The sequence below is a fragment of the Suricata suricatta genome, chromosome 5 (assembly GCF_006229205.1).
Source record: "Suricata suricatta isolate VVHF042 chromosome 5, meerkat_22Aug2017_6uvM2_HiC, whole genome shotgun sequence".
Classification (NCBI taxonomy): Eukaryota; Metazoa; Chordata; class Mammalia; order Carnivora; family Herpestidae; genus Suricata; species Suricata suricatta.
Genome location: NC_043704.1, coordinates 148,193,881 through 148,218,527, shown reverse-complemented (window position 1 = coordinate 148,218,527; position 24,647 = coordinate 148,193,881). Strand labels below are relative to the sequence as shown.

The 24,647-nt window shown below is 43.5% G+C and overlaps 1 protein-coding gene across 1 annotated transcript in view; it reads right to left on the bottom strand.

Moving 5' to 3' along the window:
• The window catches only part of CNOT10 (CCR4-NOT transcription complex subunit 10), a 55,145-nt gene extending 30,785 nt beyond the window's left edge, over positions 1-24,360 (bottom strand). The window contains exons 1-8 of the mRNA XM_029940471.1: positions 24,141-24,360; positions 17,264-17,358; positions 16,193-16,354; positions 14,548-14,698; positions 10,693-10,835; positions 6,165-6,251; positions 5,423-5,506; positions 3,820-3,937 (exon numbers count right to left, since the gene is read on the bottom strand). Coding sequence (XP_029796331.1) covers positions 3,820-3,937; positions 5,423-5,506; positions 6,165-6,251; positions 10,693-10,835; positions 14,548-14,698; positions 16,193-16,354; positions 17,264-17,358; positions 24,141-24,342 — 1,042 coding nt within the window. The 5' untranslated portion in view covers positions 24,343-24,360. The remainder of the gene's footprint in view (positions 1-3,819; positions 3,938-5,422; positions 5,507-6,164; positions 6,252-10,692; positions 10,836-14,547; positions 14,699-16,192; positions 16,355-17,263; positions 17,359-24,140) is intronic.
• Between the last annotated feature and the right edge of the window lie 287 nt (positions 24,361-24,647).

The window sequence follows — 24,647 nt, the reverse complement described above, 5'->3', positions numbered from 1 at the left end:
AAATGATACAATGATGCAAAGGACAAAAAATATGTATTAATAACATATGCATTGCATCCACACAAACAAAATACTATGTAGAAACTGGGAAGAATGAATTATATGTGGAAACATTTAAAACAGAAAGGTATTCAATGAATAGCAAGAATACGTAAAACAGCATACATACATTCCCGCTTTTGCTTGTTAACCTTTAAGCCCCTGGTGCTCTTTTACTCAAGTTACTTCTGAGAAAGTGCACACCTGTCTGCGCACAAGCAGGGACGGGGCACAGAGGGAGAGGAGAATCCCAAGCGGGCTCCGCACTGTGCTTGATCCCATGATTGGGAGATTGCGACCTGAGCTGAAACCAAGAGTGGGACACTCAACCCAGCCCCCTGGGCGCCCCTCTGCTGTTCAGCAGGAGCCTGCCTGGGAGTCTCTCTCCCTCCCCCTCCCCTGCCGGTACCTGCCTGCCTGTCCACACCTGCACCCGCTCTGTCAAAATAAAACATTAAAAAAAATACGTATCATTATGGCCGAGCGTCCTCCTCATGCTTTTTGGGCGTTTGTATTGTGCATACTGCTTTTCTGTGTTCTTTACCCACTTTCTCATTTGGTTACAGACGTTTTTCTTACTGGATACCTATTGGTATGCTAAAGAAACCTTCGGTCATGTCTGTTTCAAATATTTCCCACACTGTCATTGGATCATCTGTCTTGCGACCTGGCTCAGTGTGTGTGTGTTTTATGGGTTTATGTTTGTAATCAAAGTTTCATGGTTTTATGTGGTTAAATTTAATCATCTTTTTAAATTCTTTTTTTTTTTTTTTTTGAATACAGCGTGTGTGAGTGGGGAAGGGCAGAGGGAGAGGCGGCAGGAGCCAGGGACTTGTAAGCAGGCTCCAAGCCCGGTGGGGAGCTCAGCTCGGGGCTCCATCTCACCCAGAGAACATGACTTGAGATGAAATCAAGAGTCAGATGCCCGCCAGGTACCCCTCGTCACCTTTTCTAAACTCTATGGTCCTTATATTTTGGAAATGTTTAATCAACTTTTCCATACCACAAAGTTAAAATATTCAGGTTCGTTTTTTAGCTGCTTTTATAATTTTCACATTTTAATCCTTCATTCCTCTAGGTTTTGCTTGGGTGGAATGAAAGCACGCCAACCTTCAGTATTTTTCCTCTAAACCGCACCCCAGTTCCTCCAGAACAACTCACTAACAGTTCAGCTTTTCCTCAGTGATATAAAGTGCCAACTAGACAGAGGAAATTAATAATCACAATATTCAATGCTTCACACTAAAATCTCAAGGTTTTCTTCTGACATTTTAAAATTAAGCAAGGATATTTAAAAGGACAAAATTAGGTTTAGGAAAAAAGATAGGAAATACACCAAAAGGTTTAAAGGAGAAGACTGGCTCTGATGGTAGCACTGCCAACAAGTCAAGAAACATTCTATTCCCAAAGTAAGCATGTTTTTGTCAGCAGCAAAAACTAAAGTTCACATGAGAAGCAAATGAACGATTTTAAAATTAGTAACTATGGGGGCGCCTGGGTGGCTCAGTCGGTTAAGCGGCCGGCTTCGGCTCAGGTCATGATCTCACAGTTCGTGGGTTCAAGCCCCGCGTCGGGCTCTGTGCTGACAGCTAGCTCCGAGCCTGGAGCCTGCTTCAGATTCTGTGTCTCCCTCTCTCTCTCACCCTCCCCTGCTTGCGCTGTCTCTCTCTGTCTCTCAAAAATAAATAAAAGGCATAAAAAAATTTAAAAAAATTAGTAACTATGAAAAGTATCAAAAGTAAAATTACTGTATAAAATAGTCTTTCCTACTGGACAATCCTATCTACTGACTAGTCAACCGTATGTCCTGCTCCTCACTCTACTGTCAGTTAAGTGTCCAACTCTGGGCTCCAGCTCAGGTCACGATCTCTCTCTCACGCTTCCCAAGTCTGAGCCCCGTGTCAGGCTCTGTGCTGACGGTGCAGAGCCTGCTTGGGACTTCTCTCTCCCCCTCTCTCTGCCCCTCCCAGGCTTGCTCTCTCTCTCAAAAAATAAACAAAAGTTAAAAAAAAAAAAGTGGTGCGCCTGGGTGGCTCAGTCGGTTGGGCATCTGACTTTGGCTTAGGTCATGATTTCGCACTCTGTGAGTTTGAGCCCCGCATGGGCTCTGTGCTGACAGCTCAGAGCCTCGAGCTGCTTCGGATTCCATCTGCTTCTCTGTGTGTCCCTCTACTTCTCATCCTCTGTCTCTCTCTGTCTCAATCTCTCTCTCAAAAATAAACAAACATTAAAGAAAAAAGTACTCAGAATATCCAAGAGAATTATAACGGCTTATCGTCCACCCCACCCAACAGAGAGGTAAAAGGGTGAGAGGGCCTGAGTATGTTTGCATGTGCGTTCTGTGTTCGAATGGGAGCAGAATCGAAAACAAAACGTACTATAAAACTCACTCATCCTTAAAAAAAAAAAACAACTTACTCATCCTTTGCTTTTGTATTTTTATTTTTAGAGAGAGCATGTGGGGGGAAAGGCAGAGAGGGAGAGAGCGAGTGCAACATGGGTGCTGGGGGTGCCTGGGTGGTTCAGTCGGTTAAGCATCTGACTTCATCGTCTGTGAGTTTGAGCCCCATGTCGGGCTCTGTGCCGACAGCTCAAAGCCTGGAGCCTGTCTTCTGATTCTGTGTCTCCCTCTCTCTTTATGCCCCTTTCCCGATTGTGTGCACTCTCTCTCTCTTAAAAATAAACATTTTGAAAATAAAGAAATAAATAAACTTGGTGTAAAGCATTTAATAGTTTATTTCTTGAATAAATTCATTTTTCTCCTTTCTCTTCATAAAACAACAGTGATGTGAACTTAAAGCCCAAAATTTTACTCTTCATTTTACCAACAGGATCAAGAAATGCATTAAAACTTTCTAAATAGAAGCAAGAGTAGATAATAGTAATTATCTTCCTAACTCTACAGAAATATTTTCAGTATGGTAATAGTCTAAAAGATCACCATATGCTCATAGCTTTCATGAGGAAAAAGGGAAAATTAAAAACATTATCATCTCATTTCCTTAAAAGGTCTCATTTCATAAAACAAAAGCGCAAGGACTTCATGCCCAGGACATAGTTTCTAAGCTGGTAAAAAATAAAATGAGGGGCGCCTGGCTGGCTCGGCTGAAAGCACGTGACTCTTGATCTCAGGGTTGTGAGTTCAAGCTCCATGTTGGGTATAGAGATTACTTAAAAATTAAAAAAAATTTCTTTAAAGAAATAAAATAAAATGAAAGCAAGCATACATTAGGTCAAACAAAAGTAAAAGGAGGCTTCTTCTGAAATGGAAATAATAGAATCGATTTCAAGAATTTTCTGCAGCAAAAATAATAAAACATTTTCATTTAAAAAATTAATAAAGGGATGTCTTGTGGCTCAGTGGGTTAAGCATCCCACTCTTGGTTTTGGCTCAGGCTGTGTGGACAGCACAGAGCCTGCTTGGCAGTTCTCTCCCCCTCTTTCTGTCCCTCCCTTGCTTAATCTCTTTCTCAGTAATAAAAAATAAAAATAAAAACTTGGAAAAAATCAGGGGCATCTAGATGGCTCAGTTGATGAGTGTCTGAGCCTTGATCTCCACTCAGGTTATGATCCCAGGGTTGTGGGATCGAGCCCTGCGTCAGCTCCATGCTGAGCCTGGAGCCTACTTAAGAATCCATCTCTTCCTCCATCCCTCCCCTACTAAGATAAAAATAGTAATAAAATAAAAATAAAAAATTAGCAAGAATCACACTGAAGAGCAGTATAGGAAACAACAAAAGACAGAAGAAAAGAGTGGACCAGAATTCTGTTTTCTTTTACCTGTTTTCATGAATCCCGGGTGCTCAGCGATGTTTGAACTATTTAACAGCTTCACAGCTTTCCGATAATTGCCTCTTAAGTACTCAAAATTGCTTTTAAGAAACAGAGAAGGTGCAGACTGTAAAGGAAATATAAGTTGCTTATGTTTTGTTTTCAGATGTGTAACAAGATCATAGTCACACTACTATACTGGCATGTATTCAAGAATATAATTTAAGTCATGCTCACAAAAAACTATGCCCTCAAAATTTTCTATTGCTCACAATCCAAAATAATGAAGGCTACCAGAAAGCACCCTGTAAACTAAATTAAGGGCCTGCCTAAAAGAATCCATCCAGTATGTCTGTATACCTATCACACTGCTAACTGGAAGCCAATGTAGCAGCACTACCTAAGCCTTTCATTTCAACGACAGTTAGAGAAACTGATGGTCTCCCTTATTGTTTAGGATACAAATGCACCTTCATTACAACCCAGAATGATACAAATAACCAGATGTTCTTCTGAAGAGAGATTTAAAAACAGTGACATCCTATGGATGGAAGAGCTGCCTGACAGAACGCCTTATTTTCCAGAGTGAATCTTGCTGGGACACGAGTCACATGTTGGGTGGCATGCTTAGCCGTAGGCTTTCCCTCTAAGCCCTTGCTCGTGCTTTGCTCTGTCCCCGATCGCTGAGGAAACCAGGCTTTCGGGCTCACTCCAGGCAGCACTTCTCCCCGCTGACTCCCGTAGCACTACTACCCCGCGTGACAGGCAGCTATTTTGGTTCTCTCTCCTCTAGGCCGGTGGCAGCCGGTAGGGCAGAAATCATGCCTTTTATCTCAACTCAAAAAAGGTTTGATACTGGTTAGCTGGCTAGTTAGGCCTTTCCCTCTTAGCCTCTAGTCTACCCCTCAGACCTTGGCTAGAATTTGTTCTCCTCAAACATCACCTGCGTACTGACCCAGTGACCACTCTGGATCCTGCCTGGGATTCCTAGGGCCCATTTTCCTGAACTATTCCTACTACAAGCCATATTGCCTATGACTTCACACTTAAAATTAACAGTATTCCTAAAAACACCAAGAATGTCTACAAGAATTTTTTTCCCTCTAAGGTCTTAAAAATTACTGATCAGTGGAGGGGTGGGTCGAGAATTGGATAGCATTAGTCAAACTGAAGGTATTGTCAAGCCAAAGATCATCGGGAAGGGGCAGGTATAGGCTACGACTGAACTGTTTATCTTAAATAAATGTTTTGAGTACAAACTAAAAAAATCTTGAGGTATGAAATAATAGTAAATGTTTATGTGAATTGTGATAGACAACTCCCAGAGTACTAGACAGCTACTTAAAATGGTGGTTTTGAGGGCTATATACCAAGGGAAGATGCTTGCCGTAATTTTAAGTGAGAAAAGTACTGTATTAAATTATAGCCACAGTGTGATCACTGCTTCACAACTCAACGTCAAGGTTCTTACCTAGTGATAGATATACACTCTAAGAAGACTAAGATAAACTACTTAAAACTGACAAATATCTACTATCCAAACAAGAAAGTTTTAGGACATAAAAGTCACAACTTGGAGAAAAAAAGAAAAAAAAGTCAAGAAGAAACTTACGTTTCCAGCTGTGTTCATGACGGACTTGATTTCCCTTTTGCACGCTTTCAGGGACTTCATCTGGATGTAAGCCCTTACTTTATACTATGAAAGGAAAACGGGAGTATGTAACAACTATGGTAGATTACGTACACACGGTGAGGTAGTTTGTACTTTCTAGTTAAGGAAATTCAACCCAATCTATTTACAACAGAGTTATGCCAGTTACTTGCAAAAGCAAATTTTAAATTATCCTCAAGGAACCTATTTTTATTGTACTCTCAGAACACACTCTAAAAAACAAAACCACGGTAGAATAAAATTTATACTTAAATTCCAAGCAAAAAAATCCTAGCAATTCTTTTTTAATTAATTTATGTTTTAATTCTGGTGTCATGAACATACAGTGTCATATTAGTTTCAGTTGTACAATATAGCGATTCAGCAATTCTATAATTCCTATCAATTCTTATGTGCACGTGACCAATTCAGAATAAATCTTAACAGTCGACAAACTGATTTTATCATCCAACACATTCCCAGGCCACTTCTCTCAATCTTGTATCAGATAATTAAAAGAAATGATACTGCATTATCATCTTAAGCAAATGTATTTAGAAGGATGAATATGTTTAAATTATAAAACTCCAATGCCAAAGCCTCACACAGGCCTTGAAGTATTGACGCCCACGAGCTGCTGCGTCCCCCACTGCTCACGACCACCAGTGACGCGTGTGGCGCACGCCCCTGGGAAGCTGCCCACCTGATGGATCTTGGACTTCGCAGCTTCTATTAGGGCTCCGCTCTCAGCTTTATGATTAGATGCGTCTTTGTTGGTGTTGTTACCAGACTGCGGGGTGGTGAAGCAAAGATAACGAAAATTAAAATTTGTTTGCAATCAGTTAAATCAGTGACTTCCAAGCGAGTTAATCTGAATCACCTAGAAAGCATTTTCAAACTTCAGAACCCCGGGTCCCACTCCCAGACGTTCAGGCATAAAGTCTGGAGTAACAGGAAACTTTTGTTGGTTCTCTTTTAAGGGAACTCTACTTTTGAGAAGTTCCCATTGAGCATAACGATAAGCCAGGTTGAAAAAGCAGAGATACTACTCAGGCAAAACATGAGGTTCTCTTTCTGGAACCCAGAACAAATCACCACATTCCCTTCTTAAAAATGTTTCTGGTATAAACACTGGCAACATCATACCCTAGATTCCTAGTAGTGTCCAACATCCTTCACGATGAGACCTGGTACTGGGGCATCTGGGTGGCTCAGTCGGTTGAGCATCCGACTTCTGCTCAGGTCATGATCTCACAGTCCGTGAGTTCAAGCCCTGCATCGGGCTCTGTGCTGACAGCTCAGAGCCTGAAGCCTGTCTTCTGATTCTGTGTGTCTCTCTCTCTCTGCCCTTCTCCTGCTCACGCCCAGTCTCTGTCTCTCAAATATAAACATTAAAAGAAAATTAAAAGTGGATGGACCTCGAGGGTGTCATGCTAAGAGAAATAAGTCAGGCGGAGAAGGACAGATACCATATGTTTGCACTCATAGGTCTAACAGGAGAACAGGAGAAACCTAATGGAGGACCAGGGGGAGGGGAAGAGGGAGAGAGAGTTGGGGAGAGAGAGGGATGCAAAACTTGAGAGACTATTGAACACTGAAAACGAACTGAGGGTTGAAGGGGGAGGGGGAGGGGGAAAGAGGTGGTGGTGATGGAGGAGGGCACTTGTGGGGAAGAGCACTGGGTGTTGTATGGAAATCAGTTTGACAATAAACTATAAAAAAAAGAAAAGAAAATTAAAAAAAAAAAAAAAAGAGACCCAGCACTGCCTGCCGGTCTCCTGCTCTCCATGCAGGCATACTGTGCATCTGAGGTTAGGGAAAGCCCTCCACTCCACCACCCTCCCCCAGTCTGTGCTGAGTTCTCTGCCAGGGCACAGTCCTGATCCACTCTGTCTGGTCAGTCTATCTCTCGAGGTCTAAATTCAAACACACAAACTTCTCCGGAACAGTCCCGACCCACCTTCCTCCCGGCCCTGGACACAGGCTGCCCTGTCTCTCTCCTCCCACACAGCAGAGTTCCTGGAAAAGCAAAATCACCCTCATTTTTGTCACCTTAGTAGCTAGCAGAGGACACAAGCATCTGTTGAAGAAAACTGTACTTTTTCAACTCTTATATGTATTGAATATAAAAACAAAGTATTGGGGCGCCTGGGTGGCTCAGTTGGTTAAGTGTCTGGCTTCGGCTCAGGTCATGATCTCACAGTTCATGGGTTCGAGCCCTGCGTCGGGCTCTGTGCTGACACTCGGAGCCTGGAGCCTGCTTCACATTCTGTGTCTCCCTCTCTCTCGGACCCTCCCCTGCTCGCACTGTCTCTCTCAAAAATAAATAAAAAACATTAAAAAAATTAATAAAAAATAAAAAAGTATTTTACCACACAGTGTTTAGAAATAACATTAAGATGATTTAACTGAAATCTTTTTTTAAGTATTTTTTAAAGATGTTTATTCATTTTTGAGAGAGAGAGAGAGAGTGTGAGCAGGGGAGGGGCAGAGAGACAGGGAGACAGAGGATCGGAAGCTGACTCCAGGCGCTGAGCTGTCAGCACAGGGCCCGACGCGGGGCTCGAACAGACTGAGAGGTCACGAACTGACCTCAAGTCGGATGCCAGCCAGGCGCCCCAACTGAATTATCTATCTACATCTGACAAACAGGAAAAGTAACGTTAGAAGTTTATTTTTAAACTTCAAGAAGTTACAGAGGTAGAAGGAACGGTACTGACTGACAATCTGCTTTTTACAAATACTCCTTTGGTAACAAAAGGGTGGGAACAGGAAGAGAGAGGACCATCCCTTGACAACTAGAGAACAAGCAAAACAAAAACCATACGGGGGCGGGGGGGGGGGTGCTACACCTGGCTCAGTTGGTGGAGGACACAACTCTTCATCTCAGAGTCATGGGTTCGAGCTCCACATTGGGAGCTGAGATTACTTAAAAATAAGAAAGGTTTTCCTAATGTCTATTTTTTTTTTATTTAAAAATTTTTTTAATGTTTTATTTATTTTTTGATACAGAAAGAGACAGAGCATGAGAGGGGGAGGGGTAGAGAGAGAGAGAAGGAGACACAGAACCGGAAGCAGGCTCCAGGTTCTGAGCTAGCTGTCAGCACAGAGCCTGACGCGGGGCTCGAACCCACGAACGTGAGATCTGACGTGAGCCGAAGTCGGAGGCTTAACCGACTGAGCCACCCAGGCGCCCCGTGTCTATTTATTTTTGAGAGACAGAGAGACAGAGTATGAGTGGGGGAGGGGCAGAGAGAGAGAGAGACACAAAACCCGAAGCAGGCTCCAGGCTCTGAGCTGCACAGAGCGGAAGCGGGGCTCGAAACCACAAACTGCGAGATCATGAGGACATGAGCCAAAGTCAGATGCTTAACCAACTGAGCCACCCAGGTGCCCCTTTAATGTTTATTTTTTGAGAGAGACAGAGAGAGAGAGAGCAAAAGAGTGCACACGTGCACACGAGAGCAAGCGGGGGAGGGGCAGAGAGAGAGGGAGACACAGAATCCGAGGCAGGCTCCAGGCTGTGAGCTGTCAGCACAGAGCCCAATGCGGGGCTCGAACTCCTAAACTGTGAGATCATGACCTGAGCCGAAGTCAGACACCTAACCAACTGAGCCCCCCAGGCGCCCCAGAAGTATTCTTAATGTAGATCAAGTCTCTTATGAGAACATGTCATAAATGTGGACCTTTTCTAAAGAACTTTAATGATGAAATGTTTTCTAGTGAAAGCTGCCCTGTTTATCCAGATTTGGGGTTTCTATTGTCTTAAATCTGCTCTTTACACTCTGTAAAGCTAGTATCTCACACATGAAAAGACGCTAACATACTGAGACCCACATAAGACACTGGTAGGAATATATAACTGTGTAGCTACTCTGTAAAACAGGCTGGGAGTTCCTCCAACCATTAAACATAGAATTAGCATATGATCCAGCATTTCTGCTCTTAAATACGTACCCAGGAGAAATGAAAACATACGCCACCACTAAAATTTGTACACAAATGTTCACAGATGCATCATTTATATTATCAGTCAAATGTGGAAAACAATCTAAATGACCATCATCTCATGGGTAAAAAATGTGGCAAACTGATACAATGGAGTGTGAAATGGCCATAAAAAGGAGAGAAATATACATGCTACAACTTGGTTAACTTTGAAAGTATCATACCAAGTGAAAGAAACCAATCACAAAAGGCCACATATTGTAGGATTCCATTTACATGAAATAGACAGCATAGTCCAAATTCACAAAGATTGTACACTAGCAGCACATGGGAGGCTCCGTTGGTTGTGTCCAACTCTCGGTTTTGGCTCAGGTCACAATCTCATGGTCCAGAGTTTGAGCCCCGCATTGAGCTCCACTCTGACAGCACAGAACCTGCTTGGGATTCTCTCCCTCTCTCTCTTTGCCCCTCCCCCTCTTTTTCTCTTTTGTGAAATAAATAAACTTAAAAAAAAAAAAAAAGATTAGTTGTTGCCAGGGGCTGAGGGAAGGGGAAAAAGTGCTAACTGATACAGGGTTCCTTTTTGGAGTGATGAAAATGTAGATAGTGGTGATGGTTGTATAATTTAGTGAGAATATTAAAAACCACTGAATTATATATTTTAAAAAGGTAAATTAACTAAAAACTACTGAATTATATACTTTAAAAGGTAAATTTTGTGGATGTGAATTATATTTACTTTTTTTTTTTAGGTCATTAATCAAAAAAACTGTTTTTATTTAAATAGGTTCAGGTCCAGCTTTGCGCTCGAATTCATGACCCTGAGACCAAAAGCCACACATTCTACCAACTGAGCCAACCAGGCCGCCCTCATTTATCAAAAATTTAACTCATCTGTCTCTCCCTAGAGAGAATGTGGGCCGCCTGAAGGTAAGCATAATTCTTTTGATTATTATTTATTTAAAAAATTGTTAATTGAGGTATAATTGACATATAACATTATGTTTTAGGTACACCACATAACAGTTAGGTATCTGTATCAACTGTGAAATAAGTAAGTCTAGCTAAAACATCCATCACCATACTGTACAATTACAAAGGTTTTTTTTCCTTGCGCTGAGGACTGTGAACATCCACTCCCTTATCAACTTTCAAATATGTAATAGAGCCTTATTAACGATAGTGACCATCCTGTACAGTGCATTATATTTCGATAAAGCCATCAAAATAATAACCCCAAATATTAACCATAAATTTTAATCTGACCACATTAAAACACTCACCTCATTCTTCCCATTTTTGTTATTGTTACCCTGTGAAATCATTTTTTCTAGGACAGCAAGAAGATGCAAAGCTTTCTCAGCTTGATAGGTTAATATATATAGGTCTACAAGCAAAAAACACACTGCTTGGGCAAATTTTTCTTCTGGGGGAAAAAAAAAAACAGGAAAAGAAAAGTTACGATCCAAAGTGAAGCAAACATTTCAGACCATTCCTCCCCCCAAATTCCTAAAGAGCAAAGCCTAAATCTTTGTTTTTGTTTTCTTTGTTATTAAATGTTTGTTTATATTTGAAAGAGAATGAGAGTGTGTGTGTGCACATGTGTGGGGAAGGGGCAGAGAGGAGGAGACAGAGGATCCAAAGCAGGCTTGGTGCTGCCAGAGCAGGCATCGAACTCATGAACCATGAGATCACATCCTGAGCCAAAGTCTGACACTTGATAGACTGAGCCACCCAGACAACCCCTAAGTCTCTAGTTTTCAAAAATTTTTAGGTATGTATGTAGTTTAATGTTTGTCTCTCTCTGTCTCCAAAAAATGAATAGTGTGAGCAGCAAGGGGGGGATGGGGGGGCAGAGAGAGAGAGAGAGAGAGAGAGATAGAGAGAGAGAGAGAGACACAGAATCCAAAGCAGGCTCCAGGCTCTGAGCTGTCAGCACACAGCTAGACACAGGGGTCAAACCCACAAACCACGAGATCAAGACCTGAGCCGAAGTCGGAAGCCTAACCGACTAAGCCACCAGGGCGCCCTCTACATCTCTATTTCAATGAATGTTCGTGGCCTTAGGGCCCTGAATGGAAGCAACCTGCAACACCAACAACGCTACGGAATCTCTGCATCTCCAGGCCTCCCATCCCAGGGTTCCCAGCAGCTGACCCTGCTCCGGCAGACTATCTCCCAGCACTAACACGTGAAATGAGAGGAGCATTACTTAGGCAGCACCTGCTCAGCTACTTAGCAGACATGTCGCCTCTATATATCACTGAGCTCATGTCTAGGCCTCAGCTGGCTGACCTGTGAAGTGGGGAGAACACGTCACCTGCCTTGAAGGCGGGGGAGCGAGCCAGGTGAGCTCTTGAGGTTCCTTCCAACTCTATCGAGGGCATCAAAGGAAGAGGAGTCCAAAGAAAAGAGAAAGGGTAACCTCGTATGTCATAATACTGTTTATTTTCCTCCTTTCCAAAGAGAAGATAAAAGGAAAAATAAGATCTAAAAAGAGTTGCGAAAATGAAGAACATAAAATTTTAAAAGCCCTTAAAAGGCTCTTAACAAGTCTTCCCGATCCCATTCTTGTTCTCACAGAGCAGCCAGAGTGGAATCCACTGAAAACAAAACTCAGTATGGCTGATACTGCACAAAGGTCACATATCTCCCAGGGTTTCCCACAACTCTTTTTTTTTTTTTATTAAGTTTAGTTATTTTGAGAGAGAGAGAGTGCTGTCAGCAGACAGCCTAATGCAGGGCCCAATCCCAGGACCCTGGGATCATGACTTGAGCCAAAACCAAGAGTCGAATGCTCAGCCGACTGAGCCAACTGGGCACCCATCGCACCACTCTTAAAACAGTTAAGTGCTCGGGGCGCCCGGGTGACTCAGTCGGTTCAGCATCTGACTTCCGCTCAGGTCATGATCTCACCACTGTGGGCTCAAGCCCTGCGTTGGGCTCTGTGCTGACAGCTCAGAGCCTAGACCCTGGAGCCTGCTTTGGATTCCGTGTCTCCCTCTCTCTGCCCCTCGCCCGCTCCTACTCTCACTCAAAAAAACAAACAAAAAAAAAAATTAAAAAAATAAAAACAAGGAGCACCTGGGTGACTCAAGTCTGAATTCACCACAGGTCACCATCTCACCACTCGTGGGCTCAAGCCCCGCATCAGGCTCTGAGCTGTCAGCACAGAGCCCGGAGCCTGCTTTGGATAATAAATAAACGGTAAAAAAGAAAAAGAAATATAAACAAAAAGAAACAGTAAGTCCTTACACAGGCCACAGGACTTACCTGTTCCTCACCTTGCTGCCCCTGCCTTCACCTGCTACTGCTTGGCCCACCCAGCTCGAGTCACAATGAACCTCTGCGGTTCCTCTCACTCACCAAACTCAGGCTCCTCTCAGATCCTCTGCACATACGGCCCCTCTGGCTGGAATGCTTTCCTGAGTCATGTGGCTCACCTCTCCTCTTCACTCAGGTCTCTTTTCAAATACTGTCTTATCCCAGGCCTTCCGTGATTGACTTATCTAAAAACAACATTCCCAGTCCACCTCTATGCTCTTACCCAATTTTAGCTTTTCCTAGTGGCATTGGCTACCTCACAACATATATTTATTGTGTTGCTCTCTCTCCCTTAGAATATTGAGGGTAAAGATTTTCTGTTTCCTTCATTGCACTATCTTCAGATCCCAGAACAGCTTTGGTCCACAGTGTATGTTTAATAAATACATGCTATATGAAGGATCAAACAGTAAAATTTTTAAAAATGACCATAATAATTTTCAAAGAAGAAACATGGACCTGAATTCTGGCTCGTCGGTTGCTTGACTCTGCGCGGCAACCATACAGACAGGCACGATTTCATAAATGGTTCCTGAAATTTTAAGAACCAGCTTACAGGGGTGCCTGGCTGGCAAGGTTGGTACCGCATGCAACTCTTGATTTGGGGTCATATGTTCAAGCCCCACATCAGGTGTACATGTTACTTTAAAAAAAAAGGCTTTACAAACAAACACATCTGGGGGGGTCTAGGTGGCTTAGTTGGTTGAGAGTCTGACTCCTGATTTTGGCTCAGGTTGTGATCTCACGGTATGTTGAGATCGAGCCCCAAGTTGGGCTCTGAGCTGACAGCACAGAGCCTGCTTGGGATTCTCTCCCTCCCTCCCTCCCTCTCTCTGTTCATCCCCAGCTCATCTACATGTGCGCATGTGCTCTCTCAAAATAAGTACACTTAAGAAGTAAAAGAAAAGCACATCTGCGCCATCCTAGAGGTACAATGTTGACCTGGGCACTGCGCACACCGTCCTCACCACTGGCATCTCTGACACCCCATCTGTCCAGCCACCACGCCGGAAGGATAGAGGAAAAGTGGAGCACCCTGAAAACGCCTCCCTGGAACCATTCAACCAGCTGACAGCAAAAGGGGACCCTGTAACCCGTCCCAAAGCCCCACAGAGGAGACACCACACTCACTCTTATCCTGTGGGGACATTAGCAATCCGTGTTTATAAATCAAGAACCCAGCATTAGTGTTTTGAATTTAAAAGAAGCAAGCGGAGAGGAAAAGACAAAAATGTGAACCACAGTTGGAATTTGACTGCTTGTGGGCCAACAGCCTCCCTAACAACCATTTCCTGAATCTGCTCCGCTGCCTTATTTGCTCCCTCTTTCCTCCTTTGCCCTTAACCTTCGTACTACACTCACGCAGGGCTGGTAACTGGACGATAATCACGATACCAGACCAGAGTCTACTGTCTGCTCCGTGATTCCCTGCAGGACTGCCAGGGGGCAATACCAATGCACAGGAAACACTCCGCTGGCCCGCGACATCCCCACTCTGAACAGTGCTCAACAGAGAACGGAGCGGGCGCACCGAGGTGGTGCTTACACAGCAAAGAAGAAACAAAGCCCCACTAAGTCTTTCCAATTAGAAACATCATTCCTAATAGCTATTTTCAAATTTGAGGGGTAGGAGTGGGGAAGAAATGGTAAAAGAAAACTTGGGTTCATCTAAAAGTAATGTCATTTTTATGTTTTTTTATCTTTAATGGCTAAAACTTAACACAGTTTTTTCCTGTCCTTAAATACTTCCTTTCTTTAAAACCCCAGGGCCCGCGTGAGCATGACGGGGAGATCTCTGACCTGACGGAACATACCAAAAGGCTCTATGAACTGGTAAAGCTTTTCGGCCACCGCGATGGCTTCCGTGTGCTGTCGCAGATGATACAGAATGACGGCCTGATTGTAGTACAGCATGCTGTTCTCCACGTCATCGAGGCCGTCCATTTCCTCCACGGCCGAGTGGACCTACGACACAGGGACCACATGTGGTCAGGACACAGGGCGAGGAAGAGCGGAAGCGAAAGAGGCTGGGCGCCGGAACACGGGCCAACGTTTCTTACTCTGAGTTTTTCCACATTTCCAACAGAACTTACAGGTTTTAATTATTCTAGTAAAAATTATTTTATAATAATAAAATTCCTTTAAGAAAAACACTTTCATAGGACTTTATATAGACCAGGCAGGTCTGTTCCTTGTTGGAAGGTCTGGTTCAAATCTTGCTCCTCCTCCTCCTGGCTATATAAATGAAAATTACTAGGATCCCTAAACCCCAGTTCTACAACTGAGATTACAAGTACCTATCTAAAGAGCTGAATGTGAGGATTATCGGAGATAAAAGATAAAAAGCATTTATTATGGAATTTGGAATCACGTAAGAGTTTGATAAATATTGGCCATTACTCTTTTTTTCTTAAGTTATCTCTATGCCCAACATGGGGCTTAACCTCTCAACCCTGAGATCAAGATTTGTATGCCCTACTGACTGAGCCCACCAGGTGCCCCTTTTACTCTCATTTTCATTGAAGAATTACTTTACTCCTGTAGTCAGGAAGAGCCTGAACAGGTAACTTGTTTCTAACTATACCTGTTTAGGGTGATACTGTAGAGGACCTTCACTCCTATAACAAATGACAAAGAGCCTGCAGGGGTCCCTGATTTCTAAGTAGATCACATTTTAGGGTGACACTCTCCTGAACAACGGCACTCAGGAACACATGGCAGGGGCTCAAAAAGGCCTTGAAGCAGTAATCAGGGTCACAGCCCTAGAGTCCAAGAAGGCCGGGTTCATGGAGCTCTTTACACTTAAAGAGTTTTGTGTCTTTGGCCACTTTACATAAGCTGTCTGTCCCTCAGCTTTCCCATCTGTAAAATGGGGAAAATCGCAGTGGCTGCTGTATAGGAGGGCTGGGAAGAGTAAGTGAGCTGCCGCATGCAAAGGTCTTCGCGGGGCCCTGTTACATAATGAGCAATACACGTCTGCCCTCCGATCCCGCCATCGGCGGCGGCATCTTCATCAGCCCCCTTGCCTATCAAAGCTCTAGCGCTGTGACGGGAGAACTGTTACGACCGACGGCCAAGGCAAGCGCCACGCGGCACGTAAACCAGAATGTCCTCCGAGCGCTCGTCAACCCCACATCATTATAAACAAGCACATCTTCGCAGGCGTAAGGAAGATGAGCTCCGCGGCTAAGCTTCTGCACACATTTTCCCTTTAATTTTTTCAAAACTCCAAAGCTCATTCAGGTCTGCTATATTAGTCTCTTCTGTTCAAGTTAGAAAATAAATTACACAACATAACATTTCATTTCCTGGAACAGTAATTTTATACACAAAATTAATGCAAGTGTTTTAGATCTATTAGAAATTGTGCTATCAATATCTGAGAAGTCATATTAATTTTTATTTCACAATTTAGAGAATACCACGATATTTTTATAGCTAAACTCATTTGTGTATCACCTGATTCTTCAGTTGGTTAAGTGTTTGTCTCAAACTGTCTGTTGTCATTTGGTTACTTTTAAAAAACTCAGCCACTGCTTTATTCAAAATTATTTTGTAATCATCTTTGTTTACTTCTTGTAGGCAGGCAAGGTGTTGCAGACAGGCATCATAATTTCCAGCCTAAAACAAACAGACAAAAATTACCTGTTACCCTTAAAACTAGACATTCATTTCCAAATATGTTTCATCATCTCTGTTTGGAAAACTCTTTACAAAGACAGATCTAATTCCCCTAAATCTACTAATTAAAGTCACTAAATGAGGCAATATTCATGTTAATTAAGAAACTGGGATATGTCAGTTATACCTACTCAAAGTTAGAAATTTTAGATATTTATTTCCTAAGACTCACGCTCTACCACCAATATGTGTGTAAGACACACACAGACATGCAGGCACGTCAGATGCCTCTGTATGTGTATGAAACCACATCTCACACACACACACACACACACACACACACACAAACATATCTATGTGGAGAGTGGATAGGGCTAGAATGGTCTAATAGCTGCAGAATTTCTTGGCTAAGAAATGTAATATGATTAATTATTCAAAATTTTAATTTCTAGTAAATATGCTCTGAATAACCAAGTATCAAATTCTTCTGCTTACATGTATGTAACCTGATAGTCAAATAAGGTTTCCATTCATATCATTTAGTGTCAGAAAATTTAAACTTTTGACAAGAAATTTTTGGGGTTCCATTTGAAAGAACACTCAAGAAACTGAACGAAGCAGTGAACTTAAAAGGCCGACCCATATAATTACAAATCTAAGTTTAAAAGTCTTTAAAAACACTTTAAGAGTTAACACATTTATGAAACACAAAAACTTGGGAATGACTCATATTACTCCCATTCCCTTTACCATATTTAACTCTAATTTTTAAAAATTTTAAACAAAACCTACTCTTTAAATTTAATTCTTGAATTATTACAGAATGAAGGCTATAAACAAAAATTAATTGTGAAAAGATTCATCTTTGACAGATCCTAAAAACGGAGTTGGAAAGAAGCCGTGGCTCACCGTGAACGCCTGGAGAGCGCTGGTGGACAGCTCCTTCTCCTGGTCAGTGATCCCAGACGGCTGACTGGCCCCTTCGTGCCTCTCCGCACCCTGATCTGCAAGCACACAAGTTTTGCAGTTCTTTAGAAATAAAGGTGTCCAGTGAGTACGCCTCTGCTGGTCTTCTCCCTCATGAAGTTGCTGTGGCTAGGGCTCTCTCAATTACAATGATGCATTAGTGTCCCAAGGAAGGCAGAAGCCACTCCTACAAAAACTTAAAGAAATGTTTCCGTAGCCACGCTCAAGCACAATGAAAACCCCCCATCACTTAAGAAAGGATAACAGCTCCGTCTGACAGGACTGAAAATACTGTGTTCACTTAAGACATTAGATCTGCCCCCAGCAATATATACCAAAGTCCCACAGGGGCGCCTGGGTGGCTCATTCAGATGAGTGTCTGACTTCAGTTCAGGTCACGATCTCACGGTTCGTGAGTCCAAGCCCTGCGTCGGGCTCTGTGCTGACATCATCTCAGAGCCTGGAGTCTGCTTTGGATTCTGTGTCTCTCTCTCTCTCTCTCTGCCCCTCCCCCACTCACGCATGCGCTTGCTCACTCTCTCCATCTCTCAAAAATAAATAAACTTAAAAAAAATAAAACCAAAAAAAAAAAATTCCCACATATCCAAGGAACTTGTGGCTCCAGGCACTGGAGACACAAGAAGATTATAAACACATACACAATACCTTAAAAAGTTCATAATCCATCTGTAACATGCTACACTAAGAAACAAACCTGAGCGTTTGATTTTATTTAAAGAAAAGAACAGGCAACAAAGTTATAAAAGTTACTACGAATAAATACTTCCTGGTAAGCACGTCCTTAGAACCCGACCCCCCAAAACAGCATCCAGTGCATCAAGGGACCACAAAAAATGTTAAATCCTTTAAATCTGTATTTAAACAGGTTTCAAAATCTTTCAGCCCTTTTCACATTTATTCAATGACATAATAATAAGGCACTGGGAATGGGAGTGGAAGGAAGGGGACAAAAGTGACAGTGCCTTGAAAGTTATAGCCAGCTGTAATGCTATGTGTTATTTTAACTTCATTTAATCTCAAATTAATCACGACATTCCTTGCTCCGCCCTGAAGTACTAAACTCAAAATACACATTGTACTTAATCAAGATCAGTCTTTAAAAACGGTCTTTTACAATTTATAAATATTTTCCCACTTAGAAAACTTTCTTTTGATTAAAAAAAAAAACAAAAACAAAACTCACCAGGGCACCTGGGTGGCTCAACCGGTTAAGTGTCTCACTTTGGCTCAGGTCATGACGACACAGTTCCTGGGTTTGAGCCCTGAGCTGGGCTCTGCTCAGAGCCTGGAGCCGGCTTCAGTTCTGTCTGTCTCTCTCTCTCTCTATGCCCCTTCCCTGCTCGCACTGTCTCTTTTGCTCTTTCTCTCAAATAAATAACATTAATTATTTTTAGAAAAAGGACATTCTGGGGCGCCTGGGTGGCTCAGTAGGTTAAGCGTCCGGCTTTGGCTCAGGTCAGATCTCACGGTTCGTGGGTTCGAGCCCCGCATCGGGCTCTGTGCTGACTGCTAGCTCAGAGCCTGGAGCCTGCTTCAGATTCTGTGTCTCCCTCTCTCTCTGACCCTTCCCTGCTCACACTGTCTCTCTCTGTGTCTCAAAAAAAAAAAAGAAAAAGAAAAAGAAAAACAAAAGGAAAAGGACATTCTCCTACACAACCAAAACAAAATAGTCACAGTAAGAAAAGTAACAATAATTCAAAAATATCATCTACCAAATGGTCAATTTCCCTGATTGTTCTAAGAAATGTCTTGTAACTTTACTCTTCCTTCCCAGCTCAGGTACCAAGCAAGGCTCACATATTCCCCTTAAATAGCTTTTTAACTCCAGAGCACATCCTCACCTTTCAGTGCTCATCAAGTCACTATTTGTTTTAAAGAGTCTAAGCTGGGGCGCCTGAGTAGCTCAGTTAAGCCTCCGCTCTTGGTTTTGGCTCAGGGCACGGTCTCACGGTTCCTGAGACGAAGCCCAGAGTCAGGCTCCAAGCTGAAAGCACGGAGCCTGCCTGATTCTCTCTCTCTGCCACTCCTCCTGCTCATGTGAGCTCTCTCTCTCAAAGTAAATAAATAAACGTTAAAAAAAAAAAAAGACAGTCTAAGGTAGTTACCGTGTAGAGTGTTCGTATTCTGGGTTTATCTGATTATTTCCTCATGCATTTAGTCTAATATTTATGGCAAAAATATTGTATATGTGATATGAATACCAGTCATTCTTAACAGTAATTTTTTTGAGAGAGAGAATGAATCGGGGGGGGGGGTGTAGATCCTAAGCAGGCCCACACCCCAGCACAGAGCCTAATGCAGGGCTCCATTTCACATCATGAGATCATGACTTGAGCTGAGATCAAGAGTCAGACACTTAACCAGCTGAGCCACCCAGGTGCCCCCAATATTTTAATTTTGTTTTAAAAATCTGCTTTTAAAAAATTCTTTTAAACATTTATTCATTTTTGAGAGTGAGAGAAACAGAGCGTGAAAGAGGGAGGGGCAAGCAGAGAGGGAGACACAGAATCCAAAGCAGGCTCCGGGCTCCAAGCTGTCAGCACAGAACTGGATGCAGGGCTCGACCTCAGGGACCCTGCAGGATCATGACCTGAGCCCAAGTAGGAAGCTTAACTGACTGAACCACCCAGGGGCCCCGCCTTTTGTTTTAAAAAGGTGACTTTTGGGGCGCCTGGGTGGCTCAGTCGGTTGAGCCTCCGGCTTCGGCTCAGGTCAGATCTCCCGTTCATGGGTTCGAGCCCCGCATCAGGCTCTGTGCTGACAGCTAGCTCAGAGCCTGGAGCCTGCTTCCGGTTCTGTGTCTCCTTCTCTCTCTGCCCCTCCCGCTCTCATGCTCTGTCTCTCTCTGTATCAAAAATAAATAAAACATTAAAAAAAAAAAAAAAGGTGACTTTTAAGACACCCGGGTGGCTCAGTCGGTTAAGCAGCCAACTTCGGCTCAGGTCATGATCTCATGGTTCCTGAGTTCGAGCCCCATGTCGGGCTCTGTGCTGACAGCTCAGAGTCTGGAGCCTGCTTTGGATTCTGTGTCTCCCTCTCTCTCTACCCCTCTCCCACTCAAACTTTGTCTTTCTCAAAAACAAATGTTAAAAAAGAATTTTTTTTTAAAAGGTGACTTTCATGCTTCAATTATCTCCCAAAGAATATTCTGGGTTTTTAGCTTCACTTACCAACAAAAGCCCCATCCATGCACCATGAACAGAATACCAATAGAAAGACATAGGACCACAGCATAAATATGACGCAGGGGCTGCAAACATAGGTATGTGCAGGTGATGCCATCGTGTATGACTCAGAATAAAGAATTCTTTAAACTATCAAAGTCTCACAATGTCTGAATTTATTTATACAAGAGGTTTTTCTCCCCTCACCCCCAGACAGAATTGTTGCTTCAGCCTGGAATCTGAAGACCTCCAGAGCTTGAAGCCAGGTAGAAAAATGGGGATAAGAAAACCCTCCTTGGAGTTGCCGGGAGGCATCATGAAGAGCAAACAGGAAGTGATGAGAACGTGTCTGGCAGAGCGCATCCCCTTGTGCAGCCCGGTGCTGCAGACTTTACTATTTCAACGTACACGTGGGGCCAGGTAGCACGGGGAGGGGGCGTGGGGGGAACACCTGGAACTGAAATAAGACCAAAACTTTAGTGCCGCTTCTGAAATGAAATAGTTGATACAGAAGCGGAACTGGGGCAAGTGTCAGTTTTCCTATTTGCTAAAATGAGCATCTGTATTAAATGGCTTTTGGGGTGCCGTCCGACTCAGGAGTTCAGTGACCCCAACAAGCTTCTACAAAGAAGTGGGGGGGTTCACAAAGCAACACAAGCCAACTTAGGTAGCAATGGAAGACAGTCTCCCCATGGAGACACACGGCAGGCCATCTCGCCCCCAAACTTACTACTCAACAGTTCCTATGACCACTACCATCGCCATCACCCCAAGTCTCCCAGGAGACGTGGTTCACTCCCTAATCTTGACCACAAAGAAACGCACAACACTTGCCTGGGAGTTATTGTTTTTTAACTGATAGTCTGGCTTATATATAATAAATTCAGGTCATGCATCCAATTAACAAACAGCTGGAAGACCATCTGGGTCAAGCAGCATTGTAGGAGCAAGGGATCTAAACATGAAGCACACAGACAAGCCTCCGGCACTTGTGAAACTCAAGAGAGTCCTTGGGGAGAGAAGATGCAAACACAGGATTCTGTGTGTGAATAACGCTACGGCAATAACGGGGGGCCATGAGGAAGTGGGAGCGGAGAGTGAGCTTGGACCTAACTCAGGAGTCGGTACGGGAGTCCCGAAGAAGCAGGGCTCCAAATGTAAACTACCTGCAGCGTGGAAGCAACTACCACTTCTGTCAGCCCGCACTAAACCATGTCCTGGTCGGGACCCCATTTGCACCTCCACGCTCCGGCACCTGCCACTCCTCCCAGATCACAGCGATGCGGCTGATGTGGGTGGAGAGCTCCCAAGCTGTTGGGCACAGAAGTGCCTCAGACAGGGTGACTCACTGAATCTTCACAGCCATCTTCCAGGAGGGGCTTCTGGGTGTGTGAGGAGGCATTAAACTATGGACATGCGTGATGGGTTTTTTTTCTTTTTTGGTTAACATTCCAAACACATACAGAAATACAAAGTGCTTCATGAATTTGCCTGTCCTCCTGCACACGGGCAGTGCTCATCTCCGCGCGTTCCTATTTTCATATGCGAGCTGCCGGAGCAATCAGAGTGTGGGCATTTTTGATCACTACCGAGAAACCTACATTCCAGGAGCATTCGGAAGAGCCAGTCCTCGGCGCAGCCGCCTCCGGGAACCCTGGCCTGGCACATGCTGGCTGTCAGTAAAGACCCCCACAGACCCTCTCCCAGACGGGCAACGCGGTACAATGACAACTGTACAAATCCTGGCATCAGTCACATCTTCAGTCCGGCCTCCCCTAGGCCATCTAACTCTCTGCTTAGAGACGGTAAATAAACATTAGCTCTCTTACCCTTTCTTTTTGACAAAACTAATGATTCCGGCAGTTTTAGAAATATATATATTTATCTCTGCACTCTAAACATCCGATTCGGGGTGGAAATTGCTTCAGCATGATGTGACTGTGGAACAGCTCCCAGCACGCCGTGAAACCCCTGGCAGACCGCACACTCCGGAGAATCGCCGCGGAACACCCAGAACAGAATACAGCCTGTGCTGAAGCGAACTTATCTAAGGCTCAGCTCTGCCCCGGAGGGGAGGAAAAAGGTATTCTGGTACTGGGGTCTTTCAGAAGTGTTACTTCTGATACAGTTACCAGATCAAGGGCGCCTGGCTGGCTCGGACGGACGAGTACGCAGCTGGTGATCTCAGGGCCGTGAGTCTGAGCCCGACAACGGGTGTAGAGACTACTTACATAAAACTTGAAAAATTATATAAAATAAAACAGAAAAAAATGTTAGCAGATCAATTAGTATTCATTTCTACTTCAGCATACAGATAAGAACTGAGTCCTAACGGGCAGAGGAAAGCTAAGTTTATTGGAGAAAGTTTAAAAGGACACTCATGCTAGTTAAATAGTTTCTTCTTTAGAACGCTGATAACAATGAGTTATTGTTGACTCAACTGTATACACAATACTCCTGTTTTGCAAAACTTTCAGGGGCATGATAACGGTAAGGACCAATTACTTTTAAATGCGTAAAAATGGGGCACAGGATTTCGAAGCTCCAGAAAGAATAAGTTTAGATTAAAGCAGACCGCATATGTATCTGTCACAAACTTTTAACAACAACACAAACACTTTAAAAACATTTAAGGAACCCAAAGTGTTTAACACATTTACCAGTACAGTTCATAATTTTAGACCGAATGTCAAAGTCTCTTAGTTTGCCATCAGGTTCTCTCTACAACTTCCTCTAAAATGTATCCTCCCTGGGCACCTGGGTGACTCAGTTGGCTGAGCGTCTGTCTCTTGGTCCTCAAGCTCAGGTCAGGATCTCGGGGTTCAGGAGACTGAGCCCCCACGTCGGGCTCTGTGCTGGCAGTGCTGGGCCTGCTTGGGATTCTCTCACCCCACCCGCTGCCCCTCCCCCACTCACATGTGCACACTTTCTCTCTCAAAATAAATAAACTTTAAAAAATAAAAAATAATAAGTAAAATATACACTCTCTAAGTTACTTTTTATTTTTTAATTTAAGTGTATTCATTCATTCTGAGAGAGACAGAGAGCACACAGCTGGGGAAGAGTGGAGGCAGAGAATTCTAAGCAGGCTCACCCTCCACACTGAGCCGGTCAAGGGGCTCAATCTCACAAACCCTGAGATCATGACCTGAGCCGAAATCAAAAGTCAGATGCTTAACCGACTGAGCCACCCAGGCATCCCTCTATGTTACATTCTTTAACAGCACTTCTGGGCCCAACTGCCAAAAAGTGATTTATAAATACTAGAAAGCAAGGGGAAATACGCAACAAGTTACCAGCGCACTGAAGAGTTTAGGCTTCAACTTTCCATCATTACCCTCTAGGAGCTCTTCCAGAGAAAGAGAGAAGCCAGCTTTAGGACAAACAAGCTAGACTAAGGCTTACAAGAGACTCCGAAATTCCCATTTCTACAGACATTCTGGAGAACAGAGCCAAGAAAGGGCCTTTTACAAGTTAACCTGCATTTTTACTTCGAGATAAAACTTTAAAACAAAAACACTCCAACGGGATCACTATTTTGGTTTTCCTTGTTATCTTTTGACACCTTTCAAGTTTTCTATAAAGAATGGGTGTTCTTTTTGTAATCGAGTTTTTAAAACCTACAAAGTTCTTACCAGAAAGACTCTGCACATAATCCCACAATATGTCTTTATTTGCCCAAAAGTAGTCTCCGTTGCCAATTGTAAGAGTATACGGCCGTTCGTCCAGAAGCCTGACTTTCCTCCTACCCTGGCCTAATGAACATGGCTGACCCTCCGGGCAAAGAGAGCTCTTGGACCCACAAACCTTGACGCCCTTTAAGCCAATAGGCTTCATTTTGAACCAAACAACTGTCTTTAGGTCTGAACTAAGCAGGAGAGAAACGCACTGCTTTTTCAAAACCGAAAAATGTCAGTTAACTGAACACTCAGATACGTTCCAATAGAGAATGTTAACTCAAATCTGCCTGGAGGAGGGCCTTCCACACCAGCTACGCTTTTCAGAGCAGAGCGCCAATGGGTTTCCAGAAAGGACATTTTCTCCAAAGGAAAAGAGAATGTTAAGGCCTAAAGAAACCCACTGGTATGCTCACAAAATACTGCTGATGTCTCTGTGAAGGCAAGTTTTAAAGAAGGATGCCA